The sequence below is a fragment of the Trichechus manatus genome, unplaced genomic scaffold (assembly GCF_000243295.1).
Source record: "Trichechus manatus latirostris isolate Lorelei unplaced genomic scaffold, TriManLat1.0 scaffold00030, whole genome shotgun sequence".
In the NCBI taxonomy this organism is placed as follows: Eukaryota; Metazoa; Chordata; class Mammalia; order Sirenia; family Trichechidae; genus Trichechus; species Trichechus manatus.
The window spans coordinates 17,702,077-17,725,388 of NW_004443966.1; the positions used below are offsets into that span (position 1 = coordinate 17,702,077).

Here is a 23,312-nt window from a genome sequence, read left to right on the forward strand (position 1 = left end):
TATCTTAGGAAAAGCCTAAAATGTTACTTTCATAACTCTAAATACATATTAAAATTTTTGAGCCATCATCAGAGTGTCAATTTGCTTACAAAACATTCATAAGAACTTTTTAAATTATCATAAAAGGAACTTCTTTTTGAGGCAAGATATAATAATCATTATAAAACTCGAAACCTGTGGTCATTAAGTCAATTCTGAATCACATTGACCCTACAGAGCAGAGCAGAACTGCTCCATAGGGTTTCCAAGGTGGAGTCGAACTGCTGACCTTTTGTTAGCAGCCAATCTCTTAACCACTATGCCACCAGGGCTCCAAGATAATCATTATATCTTGCCTCTAATAATCAAAAACTAAGGATAATCTACTATTTAAAAGATTTATTGTTATACCAATGCCATTAATACTGAATTTAAGAAGTTGGTATGAGGAATAATAATAAAATTTAGAGAAACCAATGTAGTGAAAAATTGGGAGAATTACTCCTTATTCCATGGCAGAAGTTATAAATAAATTTGGGGGTTAATTTCGACTTTCAAGAAAAGATCCAAATTCTCTAAGTTACCAGCCTTTGATGAATTTCACTTTGAATTTACAATAAGATTGTTCATTAAATTATAAAAAGTCATACTCTAAGTCAATACCAATCATCATATCATGCAAAAAGATAAGTATATTAGACTTAAAAACATGCAAATCAGGTTTAGGTAAACTCTTCTAAAGAACAACCATTAATCATTAGTAACATTTCTGCAATGGTAAATAATTTTGGAACAAGTAAATCATTCTTCTAGTACAGTGGTATCAATAAACAGTTTATTATTTTCTTAAAGACTCTCAAAAAGCTCACATATAACTCAACTTTTAACACTTATATAAGGGTAATAATATTTTTTAACTGAAAAATGCATCACATACATTTTTTAGAAAACATACATGAAAATGCAAGTTAATATCCATTAACAGGTTTGATAAACAGAGTACTATTCAAGAGCTAAAATTTAACAATGCTCCAGTTTCAAAATGCTCTTCATGAACTCTCACCTGATTGAGATAATGATATTCCTCAGGTTGCTTAAGATGGAATGTTAATCTCTCTTCTTCACTTGCTCCTGCCAGGAGGTAATAGAATACATGATAATTCCTGTTGGAAACATTAAGAAGTATGGTTTTATAATGAATGTGATTTGTGATTATCATTTAAAAAAAATTAAGAAGTAAAATGTTTTATCTCTGCATAATTTTTAATACACATATGGTAAATTCAACATTTAAAGACTCCCACAAAACAGAACGAGGTTTTAGATGCTGAATACAAAAAGGAGGGGTGACAGCAGCAAAAACAGCAACATTGAGAACTTTGAAAATTCTCTCTTCCATGAAAGCAATGAGAAAACTGGCAAATTTGTCAGAATCATCTTTTTCAAAACTCTGGAGATTAACCAAAAGCTTCCAGCAATGCAGAGGGTGTTTATTCAAGAAAAACAGCTGAATCTCAATAAAAACAGCATTTTTATCTTGCCCTATCTGACTCCCCACTTGCCAGATCCACAGTAGCCTTCAGAACCAACAGCCTGCAATTACAATTAAAGCCAGCCACCTGACAGCCATCAGAAGGGGCAAAATGAAATTGAAACTCATTCAAAGCCTCTTTCCCAGAGAAATGTAATTATCTGAACTGTCCCTGGAAGACCCCATTTGCAAGGCTATCTTCATTTGACATGATTCAGAACTCCTCCAGTGTGAAAAGCCTAGCTCCCAGGGGGATTTGTTGAAAACAATTATAGGCAATTGTTGAACATCACAAATGCCTGAAGCAGTGGATAGGAGGTGGGACAAACAATAAAATAACCAAAAAGCTTAAAAGGAAAAGCTTGGGGATGAGATCTCCAGAGGCTTTAAAAAGCTCCAGTATATTCTTAAGAATCTAAAAGGCCACATGCATGTGTAGGGCAACGTGTGTGCCCAGGGCTACGTGCATGCTCAGCAAAGTAGCACAAAAGGTCTCTTACAAAGCTCTCACCTATGACAAACCTTGATGCTCTGCCCAAGCAGAAAGTAAAAGCGAAGGTGGAGTTGTAAAATGACTAGCTGAATGTTGAAAGCGTGCCCCCAATAAACACACAGAGCCTCATGGAAAAGACTAGAAGACTCACTGTTCCCAGGCATATACGGAAATCTCTGTCCAACCATTGGCTGACAACTAAGATAACCAAGCCGAGATTTTTAGTGGCCACACATGACAAAGAATACATAGACTTTACAGAATTAGCTGGAAAAAAAACACGAAAGAATCAAACAGCAACAACAAAAACAATAACCACAAACCCTGGGAAGAGAGAGAATCTCATTTCCAGAGTTGCTACATTCTATTACTCAAAATGTCCAGTTTTCAACAAAAAATTACAACACATGCAAGGAAACAACAAACTATAGCCCATACACAGGGTAAAAAAATAGAAACTCTCCCTGAAGAAGTTGGACTTCCTATACCCAAAAATAAATAAATACACACATACACACACACACACACACAAATACAACTTTTTTTTTCATTCAAAGAACTAAAAGAAACCATATCTAAAGAGTTAAATAAAAGGATGAGGACAATGTCTCACCAAATAAGGAATATTAATAAAGATATAGAAATTATAAAAAATAACCAAATAGAAATTCTGGAGTTGAAAAGTACAATAACTGAAATTAGAGGTGTGCAGCAGTAGTTACGAGCAATGAGAAGAAAGGCCTCATCACAAGCAAAAGATCCTCAATAAGATTAGCAGCTTATTTCTCATCAGAAACCATGGGAACAAGAAGGCAGTGAGATAACAAATACAAAGTGCTGAGAGAAAAAGCTTTCAACAACTAAGAACTTTATATCCAGCAAAATTAGCTGTCAAAAATAAAGGAGAAATTAAGACATTCCCAGATAAACAAAAACGAAGATACTTTGTCACTAGCAGATGGGCCTACAAAAAAATAGTAAAGGGAGTCGTCCCTCCAGCTGAAACGAAGGACACTAAACATAACTGGAATAAACATCAATAAAGAGTATCAATAAAAGTAATTACATAGGTAAATATAAAAGAAAGTATAAATTTATTTTTTTTGTTTGTAACACTTTTTTTCCTAATATCTGATTTGAAAGATAACTGCATAAAGCAATAATTTACAAACCTGTTTTGATGAGCACACAACGTGTAAAGATGTAATTTGTATGACAATAAAAGCACAAAGGAGGGGGAAAGGAATGGCAAAATATAGGAGCAAACTTTTTATATATTCTCAAAATTGAGTTGTTATTAATCCAAACTAGATTGTTTTAAGTTAATATATTAATTGTAAACCCCAGGGCAACCACTAAGAAAATACAGTAAAAGAAACAACAAAATTAAAATGGTACACTAGAAAACATCTACACAAAAGAAGGCAGTAATGGAAGAAAAGAGGAACAAAAAAGTAATATGATATATAGAAAACAAATAGCTAAAATGGCAGATGTAAATCCTACTTTATCAGTAATTACATCAAACGTAAATGGATTAAATAATCCAAACAAAAGGCAGAGAAGTGGCAGAACAGATAAATAAAACATTATCTAACTACATACTATCTACAAGAGACACACTTTAGATTCAAAGACACACAGGTTGAAAGTAAAAGGATCGAGAAAGATACCATACAAACAGCAATCAAGAGACAGCTGAGTGGCTATACTAATACCAGATTAAATAGACCTTAAAACAAAAAATATTATGCTTATTGACAAAGGAGGGCATTTTTAATAACAAAAGGGCCAATTCACAAAAAGATAACAATTCTAAATATATATGCATCTAACTCAGCAGAGCCCCAAAATACATAAACCAAAAGCTACAAAATTGAAGGGAAAAATAGACAATTCAACAATAATAGTTGGAGAGTTCAATGCTTCACTTACAATAATGGATAAAACAACTAACCAGAAAATCAACAAGGATAAAGAAGACTTGAAAAACCATATATACCAATTATACCTAAAGATATCCACCCACCAACAAGATAGACCTTTTCTCAAGTCCACAAGAACATTCTCCAAAACAGACTACATGTTAGGCCATAAAATAAGTCTCAATAAATTTAAAAGGACTGAAATCATACCAGATATGTTCTCTAACCACCTTGGAACGAAATCAGAAATCAATACCAGAAATTTGGGACAGTCACAAATACATGGAAATCAAATAACACACTCCTAAATAGTCAATGGATCAAAGAAGAAATCACAAGGAAAAACAGAAAATATTTTGAGATGTATGAAAACAAAAATACAAAATACCAAAACTTACAGGATGCAGCTAAAGCAATGCTTCGAAGGAACTTTACACCTATAAACCATATTGTGAAAAAGAAGATCTCAAACCAGTAATCTAACACTCCACCTTAAGAAACCAGGGGGAAAAAAAAATGCAAACTAAATCCAAAGCAAGCAGAAATAAATAAAATAGAGAATAGAAAAATTGGATCTTGGAAAAGATCAACAAGATTGACAAATCTTCAGTTAAACTGACCAAGAAAAAAAGAGAGAAGATTCAGATAAGGAATGAAAGAGGGGACATTAGTATCAACCTTAAAGAAATAAAAAGGATTAAAGGGGAATAACATGAACAATTTCTGCCAACAAATTAGATAACCTGGATGAAATGAACAAATTCCTAGAAAGATGCAAACTACTGAAGCTGATTTAAAAAAAAAACAGAAAATCAGAATAGACCTATAACAAGTAAAGAGATTAAATTACTATCAAAAACTTGCCACAAAGAAAAGCCCAGGACCACTAAATTTACTGGTGAATTCTACCAAACATTTAAAGAATTAACCCCAATCCTTCACCAACCAAACACAAACCCACTGCCATCAAGTAGACTCCGACTCATAGCGACCCTATACGACAGAGTAGAACTGCCCCATAGGGTTTCCAAGGCTGTGATCTTTATGGAAGCAGACTGCCACATCTTACTCCCACAGAGTGGCTGGTGGGTTCGAACTGCTGATCTTTCAGGTTGGCAGCCGAGTGTTTACCCACTATACCACCAGGGCTCCTTAATCCTTCACTAACTCTTCAAAAAACTAAAAGAAGAAGGAACATTTTCCATCTTATTCTATGAAAGCCAGTACGGTAAAACCAGCGAAAGCCAGAACCTGTGTAAGGCAGAAACCTGTCAGAGAAGGAAAACTCAAATATTTTCCACTAATAGAGAGCAATAGAAAAGTGGTAAGACTGCACCCTGTCAAAGGTGGAAAACTTGTAAGACCCGGAAAAGCAAGGCAGTCCCGTCAAGCTCTGGCTCTCACAGGTTTCACTGTATGACCCTGATTCCAAAACCAGATAAAGTCACCACAAGAAAACTACAGACTAACATCCCTTATGGATATAGATGCAAAAATCTTCAACAAAGTACTAGCAAACCAATCTAGCATCATATAATAAGGATTACAAACACATCTGCAAGACAAATCCAGCCAGATGACATAGAATCAGTTTGTAAACTCTGGACCTTCACTTCCCATTCATTCTTCAACCCAAGGAAACCAGACTTGTATCTCCACCACACCATTAAAAATGTGTTAGAAACAGTTACTAATAACCTCCTAGTAGAAGCACTTGACAGCTCTGTAAATATTTATGAAGCTATTCTCTTCCTGTAACTCTCTGCATTTTGTTTATGAAACACCTCTAATGCAAAATTCTTACCTCAGCTAGCCACAGAAAATCTTAAATTCTAATTCTAGCCTTGTCAGTAATTAACTATGGTAATTTAGCTATCAATTCCTTAGCTTTTGTTATATATAAGGACCGCACTAAGTGTTTGATAAGTGTTATATCATTTAATCCTTTAGACAACTCTAGGATACGGTTTTGCATTTGTAAAATGGGAATAAACAGCTAAGAAACAGAGGAAGTGAAATGCGATGCCCAAAGCATATCCAGGATTTAAATGTAAGCCTGTTTAACTTTAAACCCTGGATCTTAACAACTGAGCTTTACTGTGTCGGAACACAGCATGAAGCAAATCATTAATCTCTCTGATATCTGGTTTCTTCATCTGCAGGATGTTACAGGTATCACCTCGAAAGTCCCATATACCTCAAATACTGTAATGGAATTAATAGCTTCATTAAAATCTTTTTTTCAAACTAGAAAAAAAAAAAACAGGAAATGGAAGAAAGGACTAAAGGCAAGGGAAAAGAAGCTCACTAAGAGCAATGTGATACCACCTAAGAAACTTTTTTCCTGTTCTGATAGTTTGCCTCAAACTTCGAAAGGGGAACAGTTCTGCATAGCCAATAAAAATTTTCTAACAACCTCAGAAAAATAACATTATTGTGCTCATTACAGGAAACAGCAACTAAACATAAAGCTTTGCATGATGTAAACTGAATTAAGGGTCCTAACAGTCAAAGAGTCTAAAAGTCATTCTTCATGACACAAATGTTAATTTGATCTAATTATACAAATAAAAATACATACCGTTCATTGTGCTCTTGATAAACGAGTCTGGACTTCTCTAGTAGATACTTTTCAACATAGGCACTAGCAGGAAAATAAAATTGGTTGATATACATAAGAACGCTTAACATAAGGTACACAAATAGTTATTCAGAGAAGATTCAAAAGTACAAAGAATACTATCCAGATCATTTCAGAATATTTATCACTATAATTGTGTTATGGATGCTATTCATAAACTCCTAAATCATTATAAAATGAAGCTCAAATGTGCCTTCCTCTGCAAATTCACAGCCATTATCACCACCACCACTACTCAGACAGATTACGTGCGTAAAATGGGAGAAAGTGCACAAACGTGAGTATGTTAAATTCTCACAACACTGCCCGGTAAATACTACTGCCCCTATTTTACAACTGTAGAAACTGATGCTCAAAACTATTAAGATCATGTAGCTGGTAAACAGTATACCTATGATTTGAACCCAGGGTCTACTTTAACTACAAAGGCTGTCTCTTTCAATTATTCCAACACGCTACTTCTCGGCCATCTCTCTTTTTGGTCCTCCAATCTATGAGTCACATGAGTCTATAAGAGTTATCTTACTATAAAATAAGATCTACTCATGTTATTCCCTTAACTTTGAACTTGCTCCCCATACTGAAGTACACAGGGGTAAATTAACATTATGTTTGTTAGGAACTGCTTTTCAAATACATCAGCATAGAAAAATTAAAAAGGGATAAATGAAGCAAATATGGCAAAATTTGATACCTGTAGAATCTGAGTGGAAGTTCTTTATACTACTCTTTCCTATAGTTTATGTTTGACATTTTCTCATAATATTTTTTAATCTGCTCCCCAGTGTCAACAGGATGAATTACAATATTAGAGCTTTATTCACAATCTGACATCAACTGATCACTATGCCCATGCTCTATAGCCACTTAACTCATCTTCTCAAGTATACCATTCGTTTGCTAATACCAATTCCTCAGCCAATAATGTAATTTCCCACTTCTTCTCCTTGGCAAATTTTCAAGACCCAACATAAAAATTATCTTTTTGTGTGAAATCTTCCAGATATATACTTCAGTCATTGTACTTATCTCATTAACTGTAATTATACTATCTACATAAACAATTGTCTTCCCAGAAAAACTATGAGAACTTTAATGGCAGAGAATGTGTCCACATCTTTTACATCCTCAACAGTTAGCACACTGCCTGGTACTCAAAATGAACTCCATAAACATTTGCTTAATAAATGATAAAATGGAAGTTTTAAAATATTCAATTAATATTCACTGACTTATACTAATCAAGATTAAGATATTTATATTTGCTCACTGTTGATGTGAAAGAAAGTTTAACTTTTTTTAGGTGGTCACTTAACATATGAGACCCTAAATTTCATTCATAAAATGGAAAAATAAACATCTGATATTCCTCACAAAATTGCCTTGAGAACCAAAGAATATACATAATGATACTTTGAAAACTATAAAAGCGAAGGACACAACTTTACCAATTACAAATCTCTCCTACAGCACAGTCATAAATACTAGGTAAGAGAAGCCTGACAATTTGACTGAATACCACTTTTATGAGTAAAAGTAACAATGGTATCTTTGCAAACTGATGATTCTTCAGAATCAGGAAATAAATAAAGCTATGAAACTTTCTTTTCTTTTTTTGGGAGGGGTAAGTACACATAGTTTTGGTCAAAATTTAAACGCGCAAGTAAAAAGAAAAGTGCATGTCAATCTCGATTATTAATACAGATGTAAAAAATTATAAGAAAACAGAAAGCAATAACTAATTTACATGTGAGTGTGTGTATAAATGTGTGTTTATGTATGTATGTATTTGTGTGTGTGTGTCTGTTTGTACTGATCAAATGAGAGTCTTTTCCCAGGAATGCAAGGCAGTTCAATATCAGCAAACCAACTGCAATAATTCAGATAATAGAGCCTAGAGTGAAAATCATGATTATCTCCATGGATGCCAAAAAGACCTTTGATAAAATTTAATACCTATTACTGACACAAAACATTCAAGAAAATAAAAATTGATGCTTAATTCCTTAACATGATAAAATACCCTAAAGCCAGTATTTTACTTAATGGGAAAAAAAGTAGAGACATTCATACTAAGGTCAGAAACAAGGCAAGAATGTCCATTATCTCTATCAGTACTATAGCTGTATTAGAAGTATGGCATCAAACAAGAAAGAAAATAATCAGAGATATAAGAACTTCCAAAAAGAAGTAAAGCTATCTACATATGTAGAAAAGGTAAGAAAAACAATAATAAAATACAAACAATAAGATAATTCAGTAAGGTAATCAGACATAAAATTAATACAAAAGTCAATAGCCTCCATATATAACAAACAAAATGCAATTAGAAGATATAATATAAGAGAAAACCACATTTACAACAGCAACAAAAACTTAAAATACTTAACAAATAAACTCAACAAGAAATCCAGAAACTTTAAAACACACCTAAAAAGCACAAAGAAATCAACTATCTCCAAATTAACATATACAGTTAACACTATTCCAACACAAGTACCAGTAAGTTTGGCTTATTTTTCCTCTCAAGCTAGACAAGTTGATTCTGAAGGGCCAATGAAAAAATAAATAAATAAACATGCAAAAACTCTCAGAAAACTATAAGGAAAAAACAAGAAAGACAAGAAATAAGGTGAGATCAAAATGACAACAGAAACTCAAACAATTAGATAGGAAACTTACGGTGCAGTAAGTTTATGATAATGGGGGAGGACAATTTCAGAAAAGGAGAGTGAGAATGGTTGCACAGCTTGAATGTAATCAGTGGCTCTGAACTGTACATGCAGAAATTGTTGAATTGGTCAGGGCTGCGAACCAGTTCTGCCTGGTTCAGTCATGGCTGAGAAAGCGTCACCAGAACAGACTCAAATTTTTCTGAAGTTACAGTCGAATGGAAACATAACTGGAATGGGAAAAATTACAGATCAAAGCCCTACTAGAAACTTAATCCCCCTATTAGAGAACAAGGACAGTGTAAGCACTGCATAGCAACCAATCTCTTGCGCTCAGATTTTGAGCATAGTCTGAAGCAATTCTGCCCTGCTCAAAGATGGTGCAACCTGCTCAAAGATGGCAGTCAGTGTCCCACTCAAAGACAGCAGCCAAACACACCGCTTTTAATGTGTTGCTTTCCTACAGTGCTGACAATAATCCAGTCTCACGCATCAGGCTCCTGAAAGGGCTCACTACGCCTCTTCCAAGTCTCCCATTCCAGTGCTTCGACCCGTAATTTTTCTCATTGCAGGTACCGTGCCGCATTTGCCAAATGATAAAACTTCAGGAACTTCTATTCCTGTTTTGCTTTGTCAGCCATGGCTGAACCGGCGCAAACCAGTTTGAAGTCCTGGAATTGGTGTATGTTTTGTTGTATATATTCTCAACAACAACAAAAAATAAACTATTTTAGAAAGAAATGATGGGGGAATTATCCCTACCAGATATTAAAACCTACTATAAAGCCTCTGCAATTAAGAGAGTGAGGTAATGTTAGAAGAGCAGACAGACCAACCAATGAAAGAATACGAAATCTAGAAAAAGCACATATGGACAAATATGATAAAGGTGACCTCTCAAATCACTGCAAGTGGGAAAAGCAAATATTTTAGTAAATAATTTGGCACTAAATAGTCATTTACAAAATGATGAAATTGAATTCATATTTACATAATATCAGAAAAATAACAAATCAGAGATCTAAATGTCCAAAAATAATGGCTAAATTTTCTTATAATCTAGGTATGAGGAAAGCCTAATTATAACTTACAATCTAGATTCATAAAAGGAAAAAGAATAAATTTGACTACAAAAATCAATTACTCCATGGCAAGAAAGGAAAGGAGAAAAGAACAGAAGGACGGAGAAAGAAATAAGAAATTAGGCAAAACTAAAAACTAGCGGAGCCCTGGTGGCACAGTGGTTAAGAGATCAGCTGCTAACCAAAAGGTGGGTAGTTTGAATCCACCAACCAGTCCTTGGAAACCCTATGGGGCACTTCTTCTACTCTGTCCTATAGGGTCGCTACGATTCAAAATCAATTCGATGGCAACAGGTTTGTTTTTTTTTTTGGTTTATAAAGCCAATAACAAAATGGGAGAAAATACCTGAACATACCACTACTAAAGAATTAATATCCTTACTGTATAAAGAGCTCTTTTTTTAAAAAGGGAGCCAAAAAGTCAATAGAAAAATGGACACAGTACATGGCCAGAAAATTCAAAGAAAAAATATGAACAATAGGCCTCAAATGTTTTTAAAATATTTTTAATATATTTAAAAATAATTTTAAAATATGCTAAACTTCACTCATAAAAAAACCAAATTACCAATTCTCACCTATCAGACTGACCAAAAATAAAGCTCAGCAATATACTCTTTTGACAAAGCTGTGGAAAAACAGGCATTCTCTTATATAGCTGGTGGAAATGGAAACAGGTACTACCCTTATAAGTGAGGAACTGTGCAACAGCACACAAAACTATACATGCATTTACCCTTTAACTCTGCTATCACATTTCCTAGAAATTTAGTCTAAAGATGCAAATATAAAATAATAGGTGCAAGATTATTCACTGCAACACTATATGAAATAGGAAAATACGGAAAACTTAAATGCCTATCCATAGAACACTGAATGAATGAATAAACTCTGATACAGTCATACAATATAGTACTATTCAGATGTTAAAAAATTGAGAAAGATCTCTATAAACTGACATGAGTGATTTTCAGGATGTATTTTTAAGTATGAAAAAAGCAAAAGATGAAAGACTGTATGTAACTTTTTTTCACTTTACTAAAAAGACACAAAGACTAAACCAGAAACTAATGAAAATGGTTACCTACAGGTGGTACGTGAGGATGAAGTAGAAGGGACAGGGACAGGAGGAAGACTTCTCAAGAGTAAACCTCTTTATGTAGTTTTGACTTTTAAACCACACAAATGTTCTGCATGGTCAAAAAAAATTAAATCCAAATTGATGGAATAAAGCAAGCCCTAAAACTGAATATAAACAAAGGAATCTAACTGTTATGTGTTGTCAAGTCGATTTTGACTCATAGCAACCCCATGTGACAGAGCAGAACTACTCCATAGGGTTTTCTAGGCTGTAATCTCTATGGGAGCCGATCACCAGGTCTTTCTCCTGTGGAGCCGCTGAGTGGGTTCGAACTGCCATCTTTTTGGTCAGCAGGCAAGCACTTAATCATTGTGCCACCAAGGCTCCTTTTAACCTAGCTATACACCAAATTAATAGCATAATCTAAGCACAGTACTCTGACTATACATTCTTAGTTGGACATATTGCTAAGGACAAGAAATGCAAAAATAAAAATTCACCTAATAAGTTTGTAGTTGGTACTGGTATTGGTATAGCAGTTCTGAAACCATTTTATGTATATTGTCTTACAAAGCAAACGAGTAAATACACTGACAGTGTTGGGAACTAGGGATAGCACTATAGGAAAAGACATATACAACATGGAATTTGAGGAAAAAGAGGAATAATGCTACAGTGCTGCATTTAAACTAGAAGTATCAGTACGGACTTACAATTTTCTTTAAATATGTATCTCTTAGCTCTTTCCAATGAAAGGGCCTTGAGGCAAAGACACCAAAGTAACAATGAATACACCTAGTTGCCAAATCTTAGTTTCTAAATATGAATAAAACAATAAAAAGGAAAAAAAAGCAAAAAACAAAGCTCCTTGGCAAAATGGCAGATTCCAAATATGAGGCAAGGAAAATAAAAGGTGAGTTTGGAACATTTTGTGATAGGAGGCAAGGAAATACGAAAGACTAATGGGGACATGTCAAGAAGACAAGAAGCTAGCTTAAAGGGACGACTACTGGCCAAATTTGGGACAATTAGAGCCTTAAAAAAAAAAAAAAAAAAGGCAATGGACTATATCATATTGAATAAAAAAGAATTCATGGATCCCTAATGTTACTTCAAGAACCCTGGTGGCACAGTGGTTAAGCACTCGGTTGCTAACCAAAAGGTCAGCAGTTTGAAGCCACCAGCCCCTCCGCAGGAGAAAGATGTGGCAGTCTGCTTCCATAAAGATTTACAGCCTTGGAAACCATATGGGAAAGCTCTACCCTGTCCTACAGGGTCACTGTGAGTCAGAATCAACTCAACAGCAGTGGGTTTAATGCAACTCTAAAAAATAAAGTAAATGCAGAGTGAAGAGGGAAGGGAAGTATCTTTTTTTTTACAGAAAAACACTAGCTAATAAATACAGAAGACTGACAAAATTAGAAAATCACCACTTTGGAGCCATATATGTAATAACTAGTTCTGGCAAGGATTATCAATGGATACTGAAACCACTGGCTGAAAGATCGTGAAGAGTAGAATACTCACATCTCAAAGTATCATCCCAGAGATTACTTTTTAATTACAATGGGAAATAGGTATCTTTGAAATGGAGAGAACTGGAGGAGACTATGTAAACCAAGTGACAAAACTGAGCATCATCAAAAATTGAACCAACTGACAGAAGTCTCCTTGAGTCATAGAATGTAAAGTACAGAACATCAACTCTATAGTATTCTTGCCAAGAATATTTATCTAGATTTTAATCATAACAGAAATCATCAAGCAAATACGGACTGGTGAACATCCTACAAGTTAAATGATGCATGCTATCCTAAAATGTCAATGAAAACACGTAAGGGGGGAAAGCAGCAGTAGACCTGGTGGTGTAGTGGTTAAGAGCTTGACTGCTAACAAAAAGGTTGGAAGATCAAATCCACCGGCTGCTCCTTGGAAACCCTATGGAGCAGTTCTACTCCGTCCTAAAGGGTTGCTATGAGTCAGAACCGACTCGATAGCACTGAACAACAACAATAAAGAGACATAACAAACAAGTGCAATATGTGATCCTTAACTGGATCCTGGATTTTTTTAAAGCTATAAACAATATTGTTGAGACAATCAGGGATTCTGGTTTTATTATACACTATATAATAAAAAATATTATTGTAACAGTATTAAATTTCTTGGGTATAATAACAATATTACGGTTAAGTAGGAGAATGTGGTTGCTTTTATGAAATACAGTAATTAGAGGGTCAAGTTGTAATGTATATCCAACTTACTCAAAAACAATTGACAAGAAAATGAATGTTGAGATAAAGATATGTTGAGATAAATGTTGAGATAATGTTGAGATAAAGAGAGAAAGCATATATGACAATTACTAACAATTAATAAATCTAAGTTAAGGGTGTATGAATGCTATACTTTTCTGAGGTATCCATGTTAACTCTTCTGAGGCTTAAACTCTTCCAAAAGAAAAAAGTTGAAGGGAAAAATTTTTAATGTGGACACCAATGTTACTATTCTCACTAAAAAGTACATGAAGAGTCCATAGCTTAACAATGGGGGAATGAATGACAAAAATATAAACATGCTCCAAAGTCCTGAAATGACTGACACTTACCCAAGAACGGTGCCTGTTTCTTGGTAATTGACTTGAATAAACTTGCCAAAACGACTTGAATTGTTATTATGAGCTGTCTTTGCATTTCCAAACGCCTGTAAAAAGAAAAAAATTCTCATTAGTTTCATTTAAAAAAAAATTTGGGAAGTTTTATTTAGGTCAGTTCAAAGAGACAAAATGCTAAATAGGTAGCAAAAAAGCAACTCACACCATCAGACTGACATTCATGGTTCAGGTCAAATAAGAGAAAGCGATTAATAATTAAAATAATGGTCAAATAGATATTATTTTACATTAGTCAGTAAAATAAATTCTAATTTTGAAAAAAGTAATGCTCATTAAAGCGCAAATGTCTAATATTCAAGATTCATAAAATTTTCTAATATATTTACCCTTAAGTTAAATGTGTGTGTTGTGTGTGTGTGTATACACAGACACACATATACAAGCTGATGTCAGATGGATCCTGGCTGAAAGCAGAGGACAGCATAAAGATGTTTACCTGTGTTTCACTGACTATGCACAGGCATTTGACTGTGTGAATCATAACAAATTACAGATAACATTGCGAAGAATGGGAATTCCAGAACACTTAATTGTGTTCATGAAGAACCTGTACACAGACCAACAGGCAGTCGTTTGGACAGAACAATGGGATACTTTGTGTGTTAAGGCCAGGAAAGGTGTGTATCAGGGTTGTATCCTTTCATCATACTTATTCAGTCTGTATGCTGAGCAAATAATCTGAGAAGATGGACTATACGAAGAAGAACTCAGCATCAGGATTAGAGGAAGACTCATTAACAACCTGCGTTATACAGATGACGTGACCTTGCTCGCTGAAAGTGAAGAGGACTCGAAGCATTTACTGATGAAGATCAAAGACTACAGCCTTCATCACGGATTACACCTCAACATAAAGAAAACAAAAATCCTCATAACTGGACCAGTAAGCAACATCATGATAAACAGAAAAGACTGAAGTTGTCAAAGATTTCATTTTAATTGGATCCACAATCAATGTCCGTCGAAGCAGTAGGCAAGAAATCAAACGACGTACTGCTTTGGAAAAATCTGCTAAGACCTCTTTAAAGTGTTTAAAAGCAAAGAGGTCACTTTAAGGACTAAGGTGTGCCTCACCCAAGCTATGGTGTTTTCAATTGCCTCATAATGTATGTGAAAGCTGGACAAGAATAAGGAAGATCAAACAAGAACTGATGCTTTTGAATTATGGTGTTGAGAGAAGAATATTGAATATACCATGGACTGCTAAAAGAACAAACAAATTTGTCTTGGAAGTACAGCCAGAATGCTCCTTAGAGGCAAGGATGGCAAGACTTTGTCTCAGATACTTTGGACATGTTATCAGGAGGGCCAGTCCCTGGAGAAGGACATCATGCTTGGTAAAGTAGATGGTCAGCGAAAGAGATGAAGACCCTCAGCGAGATAGACTGACACAGTGGCTGCAACAATGAGCTCAAGCATAACATCAATTGTGAGGATGGCGCAGGACCGGGCAGTGTTTCCTTCTGTTGTATATAGGGTTGCTATGAGTAGGAACCAACTCGACAGTACCTAACAGCAGCAACATATATATGTACATTTACATATATATATGTATGTGTGTGTGTGTATATATGTATATATACATACCTTGCTAACCTAAAATAACAAGGAGCTGGAAGAATACCATCAAAATAATTGTAATTTTAGAGAAGTAAAACTGAGACGACGTTTCATTACATAAAGTAACTACACTTATTTAAAACAAAGCTACCAAAACAAAATCAAACCAGTTGCTGTTAAGCCGGTTCCAATTCATGAGATGGTACAAATGTTTAAGAGCTTGACTACTAATCAAAAGATTGGTTTTTAGACAACTGGACAAAACCAAAGCTAAGAAGTTTCCTGAATATAATCAAACACTTTGAGGGACAGAGTAGCAGGGGTGGGGGTCTGGGGATCATGGTTTCAGGGGACATCAAGGTCAACTGGCATAACAAAGTTCATTAAGAAAATGTTCTGCATCCTACTTTGGTGAGTGGCGTCTGGGGTCTTAAGCGCTAGCAGATGGTTATCTAAGATGCATCGATTGGTCCCAACCCATCTGGAGTAAAGGAGAATGAAGAACACCAAAGTCACAAGGAAACTATTAGCCCAAGAGGCAGAAAGGGTTGCATAAACCAGGGACTGCATCAGCCTGAGACCAGAAGAACTAGATGGTGCCTAGCTACCACCAATGACCGCTCTGACAGGGAACACAACAGACAGTCCCTGATGGAGCAGGAAAAAAGTGGGGCACAGAACTCAAAATCCTAATAAAAAAGACCAGACTTAATGGTCTGACTGAGACTAGAGGAACCCCAGAAAGCATGGCCCCTGGACTCTCTGTCAACCCAGAACTAAAACCATTCCCGAGGCCAACTCTTCAGACAAAGATTAGACTGGACAATGGGACATAAAGTGATACTCATGAAAAGTGTGCTTCTTAGATCAAGTAGATACATGAGATTAAATGAGCAGCTCCTGTCTGGAGGTGAGATGAGAAGGCGGAGAGGGTCAGAAGCTGGTTGAATGGACATAGGAAATCAGGGGTAGAAAGGAGGAGTATACTGTCACACTATAGGGAGATCAATTAGGGTCACATAACAATGCATGTATAAATTTTTGTATGAGAGACTGACTTGAATTGTAAACTTTCACTTAAAGTACAACAATAAAATAAAAAAAGATTGGTGGTTAGAACCCACAGGTGCCTTGGAAGAAAGACCTGGTAATCTGCTTCTGAAAGATCATAGCCTTGAAAATCCTATGGGGCACAGTTATACTCTGCTACACATGAGGTCGCCATGAATCATGAACAAAGCTACAGTACTTATTAAAATAAGAAAACTATAAATTGTAACCTAAATTGTTACCCAAAGCATGTATCATACAATGGAATACTGCTTAGCAATAAAGATGAACAAACTTAATACAGACATCAACATTAGCGAAGCCAAAACATTATGTAAAAGGAAGAAACTAGATAAAAGAATACATACTGCATAATTCCATTTACATGAAATTCTAGAAAAGATAATTAGACTGACAGGAAGCAGATCAGAGGTTACCTGGGAAAGGGCCGAGGGGTAGGAATTATCTACAAAGGGGCATAAGGAAACTATTTGGGGTGATAAAATATTCTATACCTTGATTATATATGATAGTAACACAGGTGTATATATTTGTCAAAACTCATTAAGCTATTTTAAATACGTACATTTTATTATAAGTTATAACTCAATCTATCTCAAAATTGACTTTAAAAAAAGGCACTGCCCTAGCCAACCCATTTATGTTATATCTGAAGAAACAAAACTAGAAAAGAGAAGTGATTTGCACACTAAAGACGGAGCAAGAAGTGACTCATTGCAGATCTTCTCCTATCATAATGATCTCATGGAAATGGCATAACCTCTAACTCCAAAAACTTACAAAAGCAATTGCCACTGAGTGGATTCTGACTCATGGTGACCCTATGTGTGTCAGAGTAGAATTGCGCTCCACAAGTTTTCAGTGGCTGATTTTTCAGACGTACACTGCCAGGCCTTTCTTCCAAGATGCCTCTGGGTGGATTTGAACTTTTAACCTTTAAGTAGCAGCCAAGTGTACTAACCATTTGCATGACACAGGGACTCCGTATAAACCTAAACTATCCATTAACTAGCATCTCCTGAATTCAAAACCATGTGATAAGGTGGAACTATGCAGAGCACACACAAACAGGCATAAAAACACACACGCATAAGACAAGCTGAAGAGGTGAACTTAGCTGATGTTCTAGTAACTGCATTTCTACTTCAATACTTCTCAAAGTATGGTCCAGAGACCAGAAGCATCAGCATCACCTGAAAACTTGTCATAAATACAAATTCTTAGGCCCCACACAGACCTACTGAATCAAAACGTCTGAGGATAGGGCTCAGCAATCTGTGTTTCTATACACCAGCAATGAACACTCTGAAAAGGAAATTTAGAAAACCATTCCTTTTACAAAAGCATCTAAAGAATAAAATATTTAGGAATAAATTAAATGGAAGAGATGAAACACCTCTACAATGAAAACCACAGAACACCGCTGAAAGAAATTAAAGAAGATCTAAATAAATGGAAAGATATTCTATGTTCAGGGATTGAAAGACCTTGTATCATTGATGTCAATACTATCAAAGTGATCTACAGATACAACTCAATTCCTATTAAAATTCCAAGAACCTTTCGTGCAGAAATGGAAATGGTGATCCTCAAGTTCATACGGAATTGCAAGCAACCCAGAATACCCAAAAAAATCTTCAAAAAAAAAGAACAATCTTCCTGACTTTAAGACATACTGCAAAGCTACATTAATAAAAACCGTGTGGTACTGGTTAAAAAAAAAACCCCGACATATAGACCAATGGAATAGAATTGTGAATGCAGAAATAAAGCCACAACTGTGGCCAAGTGATTTTTAATAAGGGTGCGACATCCATTCAATGGGGAAAGCATCTCTTTAACAAATGGTGCTGGGACAACTGCATTTCCACATGTAAAAAAATGAGTTTGGACCCATACCTCACACTGTATGCAAAAATTAACTCAAAAATGGATCAATGATCAAAAGGTAAGAGTTAAAATCATAAAACTCTTAGAAGAAAGTATAGGGTTGAAGCTTCAGGGCTTTCTTTTAGGCAATGAATCCTTAGATATGATACCCAAAGCCTGAGTAACAAAAGACAAAAGAGATAAACTGCACTTCATCAAAATAAAAAACATATGCATCACAGGACTTTACCAACAAAGTAAAGCAACAGCCCAGAGCATGACAGAAAAATGGAGAATAACAAGTGTTGATGAAGATGTGGAGATACTGGAACCCTCATTCATTGCTGCTGGGAATGTAAAATGGCGCAGCCACTGAAGAAAAGGTTGGTGGTTCTTTAAAAAATTAAACGTAGAATTAGCAAGCTACAGAAAGACATGGAGGAACCTTCAATGCATATTGCTAAGTATCTTAGTTATCTAGTGCTGCTATAACAGAAATACCATAAGTGGATGGCTTTAACAAAGCCTCTCTCACAGTCTACAATGCTGGAAGTCCAAATTCAAGGTGTCAGTTCCAGGGGACCTCCGGTCCAAAGGATGTGCGCTCCCGGCTCTTCTTGCTTGGTGGTAACAAGGTTCCCTTGTCTGTTTGCTTGCTTCTCTCTTTTATATCTCAAAAGAGACTGACTCAAGACACAACCTAATCTTGTAGATTGAGTCCTGCCTCATTAACATAACTGCCTCTAATTCTGCCTCATTAACATCATAAAGGTTAAAATTTACAACACATAGAAAAATCACATCAGATGACAAAACAGTGGACAATCACATAATATTGGGAATCATGGCCTAGCCAAGTTGACACATTTTGGGGAAACAATTCAATCCATGACAGTAAGTGAAAGAAGTCACTTGTGTGATTTCAGTCGTATGACATTTAAGAAAAGGCAAAACTATAAAGACAGTAAAAAGATCAGTGGTTACAGGATTTCAGCTAAAAAAATCCTTCCCATAAAGAAAACTCCAGACTCAGATGGCTTCACTGGTGAATTCTAATACTGACAGAAGAAATACCAGTTCTGCACAAGCTCTTCCAAATAGTGAGAAGAATTCCCAAATCATTCTATGAGGTTAGCATTACTCTATACAAAAAATAAAGACATTAAAGAAAACTACAAATACCTCTCATAAACACAGATGCAAAACTTCTAAACAAAATTTTAGAAAACTGACTCCAACAATACATTAAAAGGATAATACATCAAGACCAAGTGGTGATTATCCCAGGAGTGTAGGGATGGTTTAATATTCAAAAATCCATCAACGTAACGCACCATATTAGCAAACTATTTTAAAAAAAAAAAAAGATCTCTGGTACAGAAGAAAAATAATAGCTGGCACTCACCAGTGTGCTCACGTTTCCCGTCATCTGCAGGACACGAAAGCTATGTGACCTCCGCCAGCTCCTGAATGAAGCTGCCTTCACATGCAGTGCTGACCACACCATCAGGAAGTGGGACGTGCTAACCAGGCAGTGTCTGGCATTTTACCAAGGACACAAGTCCATTGTGAACACGTCAGCATAGCTGGGGCTCCTGGACAGCCAGTTAGTGAGGCCTGGGCCTCTTATTTGGGACACCACCGCAGCAGTGCTAAGCGAGACAGAGGTGAAGAACACAGGGTCTCTGCCCTTGAGAAACTTAGACATGGAGAGGTGGTCAGTAGCACATAGCAGTGGAAGGCCCAGAGTGCTCCATGACACAGTGCTAAACGTCCAGAGTACAATCAGGAGTTTAGGAGGAGGGGAGAAATGGGGCTCATTTACTTTTCCAGTCACAAATACCCCCAATACCATGAATCGTGCCTGGAATCCTCCCTTGGGGGCCCATGCAGCACCATTCACTCCTCCCTGCTGGGTGCAGGGAAAGACATCAGAGCTTACTGCTCTCATTGATAGGCACTAATTCCAGAGGCAATTGCTTAATTGATAACTGATGGTAGACCAGAGGATGGAGGAGGAGAAAAATGGTAATTGTTCTGAAGATGGCATCAAGGATATTGTTAAACCTCTCCGTTTCCATGTAAGCTGTTAAAAATATCCCACCTCCTCCCCTTCTCAGAGAGGTTTGAATTTTTCCTTAGTGAATCTGGGGCTGGGCTGATCAGATCAGTATGACACTATTTATATAACTCGTGAGGGTCACCTAGCCCTGGTCAGACTCCAGAGGGAATGCCCGGTACAAACAGGAGGCTTGGCATCTGCCCTCAGGCTCTTCCAGCCCAGGAAGAAGCTGCATTCAGCCAGCCAGACATTCAGCTAAATGAAGGCAAAGAGTTCAGTGGCAGCAAGCATTCAGAAGGCATTGCTATGGGGGAAGGTCCCCGGGCTGGGGCCCAGGGTGAGCAGAGAGAAAAGGGTGTTCTTGGTCCGGAGAACCTTGCAGAGAAGCAGGAGCAGTGAGCATGGCCGTGTTAGGGAAGGAAAATTGACTGACTTAATGGTTCAGGGCAGTCGTGGAAATGGTGGGACAAATTAATTATTTCAAGTTAACTGTGGAGTAGCAGAAGCCTCCAGAGAAACTGTTGCCAAGAAGGCACAGAACGAGAGAGCATCGTCAAGTAAAAAGATAAAAATAAGCCAGAATTCTTTCTGCACAGTTTTTCTGCAAACCTAAAATTGCTCTAAAAAATAAAGTTTATAAAAGAAACAATTTTTTAAATCCTTCAATGTAACTCACTGTGACAGAATGAATTGCGGTCTCCAAAAATATGTTGTAAACTCTAACCTCTATGCCTGTGGTTATAACACCATTTGGAAAAGGGCTGTCTTTGCTATGTAAATGAGACAGGATTAGTGTCGGGTGTGTCATCAGTCAATCTCTTTTGATTAAACAAGCATGAGAGAAACAGAGACAGGGGAAGAGAGATTCTAAGCCACATGAAGATTGCCCGGGAGCAGAAGCTTCGAAGAGACAAAGACCTTCCTCCGAAGTCACAAAGAGAGAAAGCCTTCCCCTAGAGCTGGCACACTGAATTCGGACTTTCAGCCTCCTCAACTGTGAGAAAATAAATTTCTTTTTGTTAAAGTCATTCAATTTTGGTATTTCTGTTATAGCAGGACTAGATAACTAAGAGAATTTGGTACCAAGAAGTGAGGGTGCTGCTCTAACAGATACCTAAAAAGTGGAAGCAGTTTTGGAATAGGGTAATGTGTAGAGGCTAGAAGAGTTTTAAGGGGCCTAATAATAAAAGCCTAGATTGCCTTGAAGAGACTACTGGTAGACTTATGGACATCAAAGGCATTTCTGGTGAAGGCTCAGAAGGAAGTGAGGACAGTTATAGAGAAAGTCTCTAGTGTCTTAGAGAATACATATGGTACCAGCATCTTGCCAGAAATGTGGATGTTCAATGTGCTTCCGGTGAGGCTTTAAAAGAGAATGATGAATGATGAATATGTGATTGGACAAGGAAGGAAGAGTGATGCTTTTTATGGAGTCGCAAAGAGCTTGTCTGATTTATGTTCAAATTTTGATGGAAAGTAGAACTTGTAAGTGATGAACCTGGGTATCTCGCTGAGGAGACTTCTAAGCAAGATCTTAAAGCATCCACGTGGTTTCTCCTCACCACTTATAGTAAAATGAGAGAGGAAAGAGATGGGCTTAAAATGAACTGCGCAAAATGGAAACAGAACTTAAAGATTTGGAAAATTCCATTGTACGAACTAAGGATATGTATCCTAGAACGCTCACCAAAGATATAGCTATATGTCTTTTGTTAAAGAGATTAAGCCTGTGACCAATGCATCTAACCAACTACCACAGCAGAAAACCCATCAGCTTAGACTGAACGGGACAGAGCGAGAATGAAAGGAGGTACCGATGCCTGCCTCTTGGAATTCGACAGGGAGGAAACAGGCCAAAGGAGCTACATCTGTTGTCCTCCAAGAAAAGAAAAGGACCATCCCTGGAGCAGTTCAGATATCAGCAGAACTGCTGGAAGGAGCAAGGAACAGGGCCTTCTCAGTTTCAAAGGGTGGGGCCACAGCTTCCTGAATCTCAAAGGATGGGGCCACAGCCTCCTAGGTTTCAAAGAGTATGCTGCACTGGGGTCTTAAAATCTTGCAAGCAGCCATCTAAGATGCATCACTTGGTCTCAACCACCTGGAGCAAAGGAGAATGAAGAACAACAAAGACACAAGGAAAGCAGTAGCCCAACAGACAGAAAGGGCCACATAAACCAGAGACTTCATCAGCCTGAAACCAGAAGAACTAGATGGTGCCCACCTACCACCAATGATCGCCCTGACAGGGAACACAACAGAGTGTCCCAGATGGAGCAGGAGAAAGATGGGGTGCAGAACTCACATTCTAGTAAGAAGGCCAGACTTAATGGTGTGACTGAGACTGGAGGAACCCCGGAAGGCATGGCCCCCAGATTCAGCCCAGAACTAAAACAATTTCCGAGGCCAACTCTTCAGACAGGGATTGGACTGGACTGTGGGACATAAACTGACACCCGTGAGGAGTGTGCCTCTTAGCTCAAGTAGATACAAGAGACTAAACGGGCAGCTTCTGTCTGGAGGTGAGATGGGAAGGCAGAGAGGGTTAGGAACTGGTTGAATGGACATGGGGAATCAGGTGGAAAGGAGGAGTGTGCTGTCACAGTATGGCGAGAGCAATTAGAGTCACATAACAATTTATGTATAAATTTTTGTATGGGAAAAAATTTCTAAAA

At 36.8% G+C, this 23,312-nt stretch overlaps 1 protein-coding gene across 10 annotated transcripts in view; it reads right to left on the reverse strand.

Annotated features, from left to right (window-relative positions):
* The window catches only part of MYO9A (myosin IXA), a 247,183-nt gene that overhangs the window by 188,512 nt on the left and 35,359 nt on the right, over positions 1-23,312 (reverse strand). For all 10 annotated transcript variants that reach the window (XM_023729773.1, XM_023729771.1, XM_023729777.1 and 7 more), the window contains 3 exons: positions 14,013-14,107; positions 6,510-6,572; positions 1,043-1,142 (listed from right to left, as the gene is read on the reverse strand). In XM_023729773.1, the coding sequence (XP_023585541.1) occupies positions 1,043-1,142; positions 6,510-6,572; positions 14,013-14,107 (258 nt within the window). The remainder of the gene's footprint in view (positions 1-1,042; positions 1,143-6,509; positions 6,573-14,012; positions 14,108-23,312) is intronic.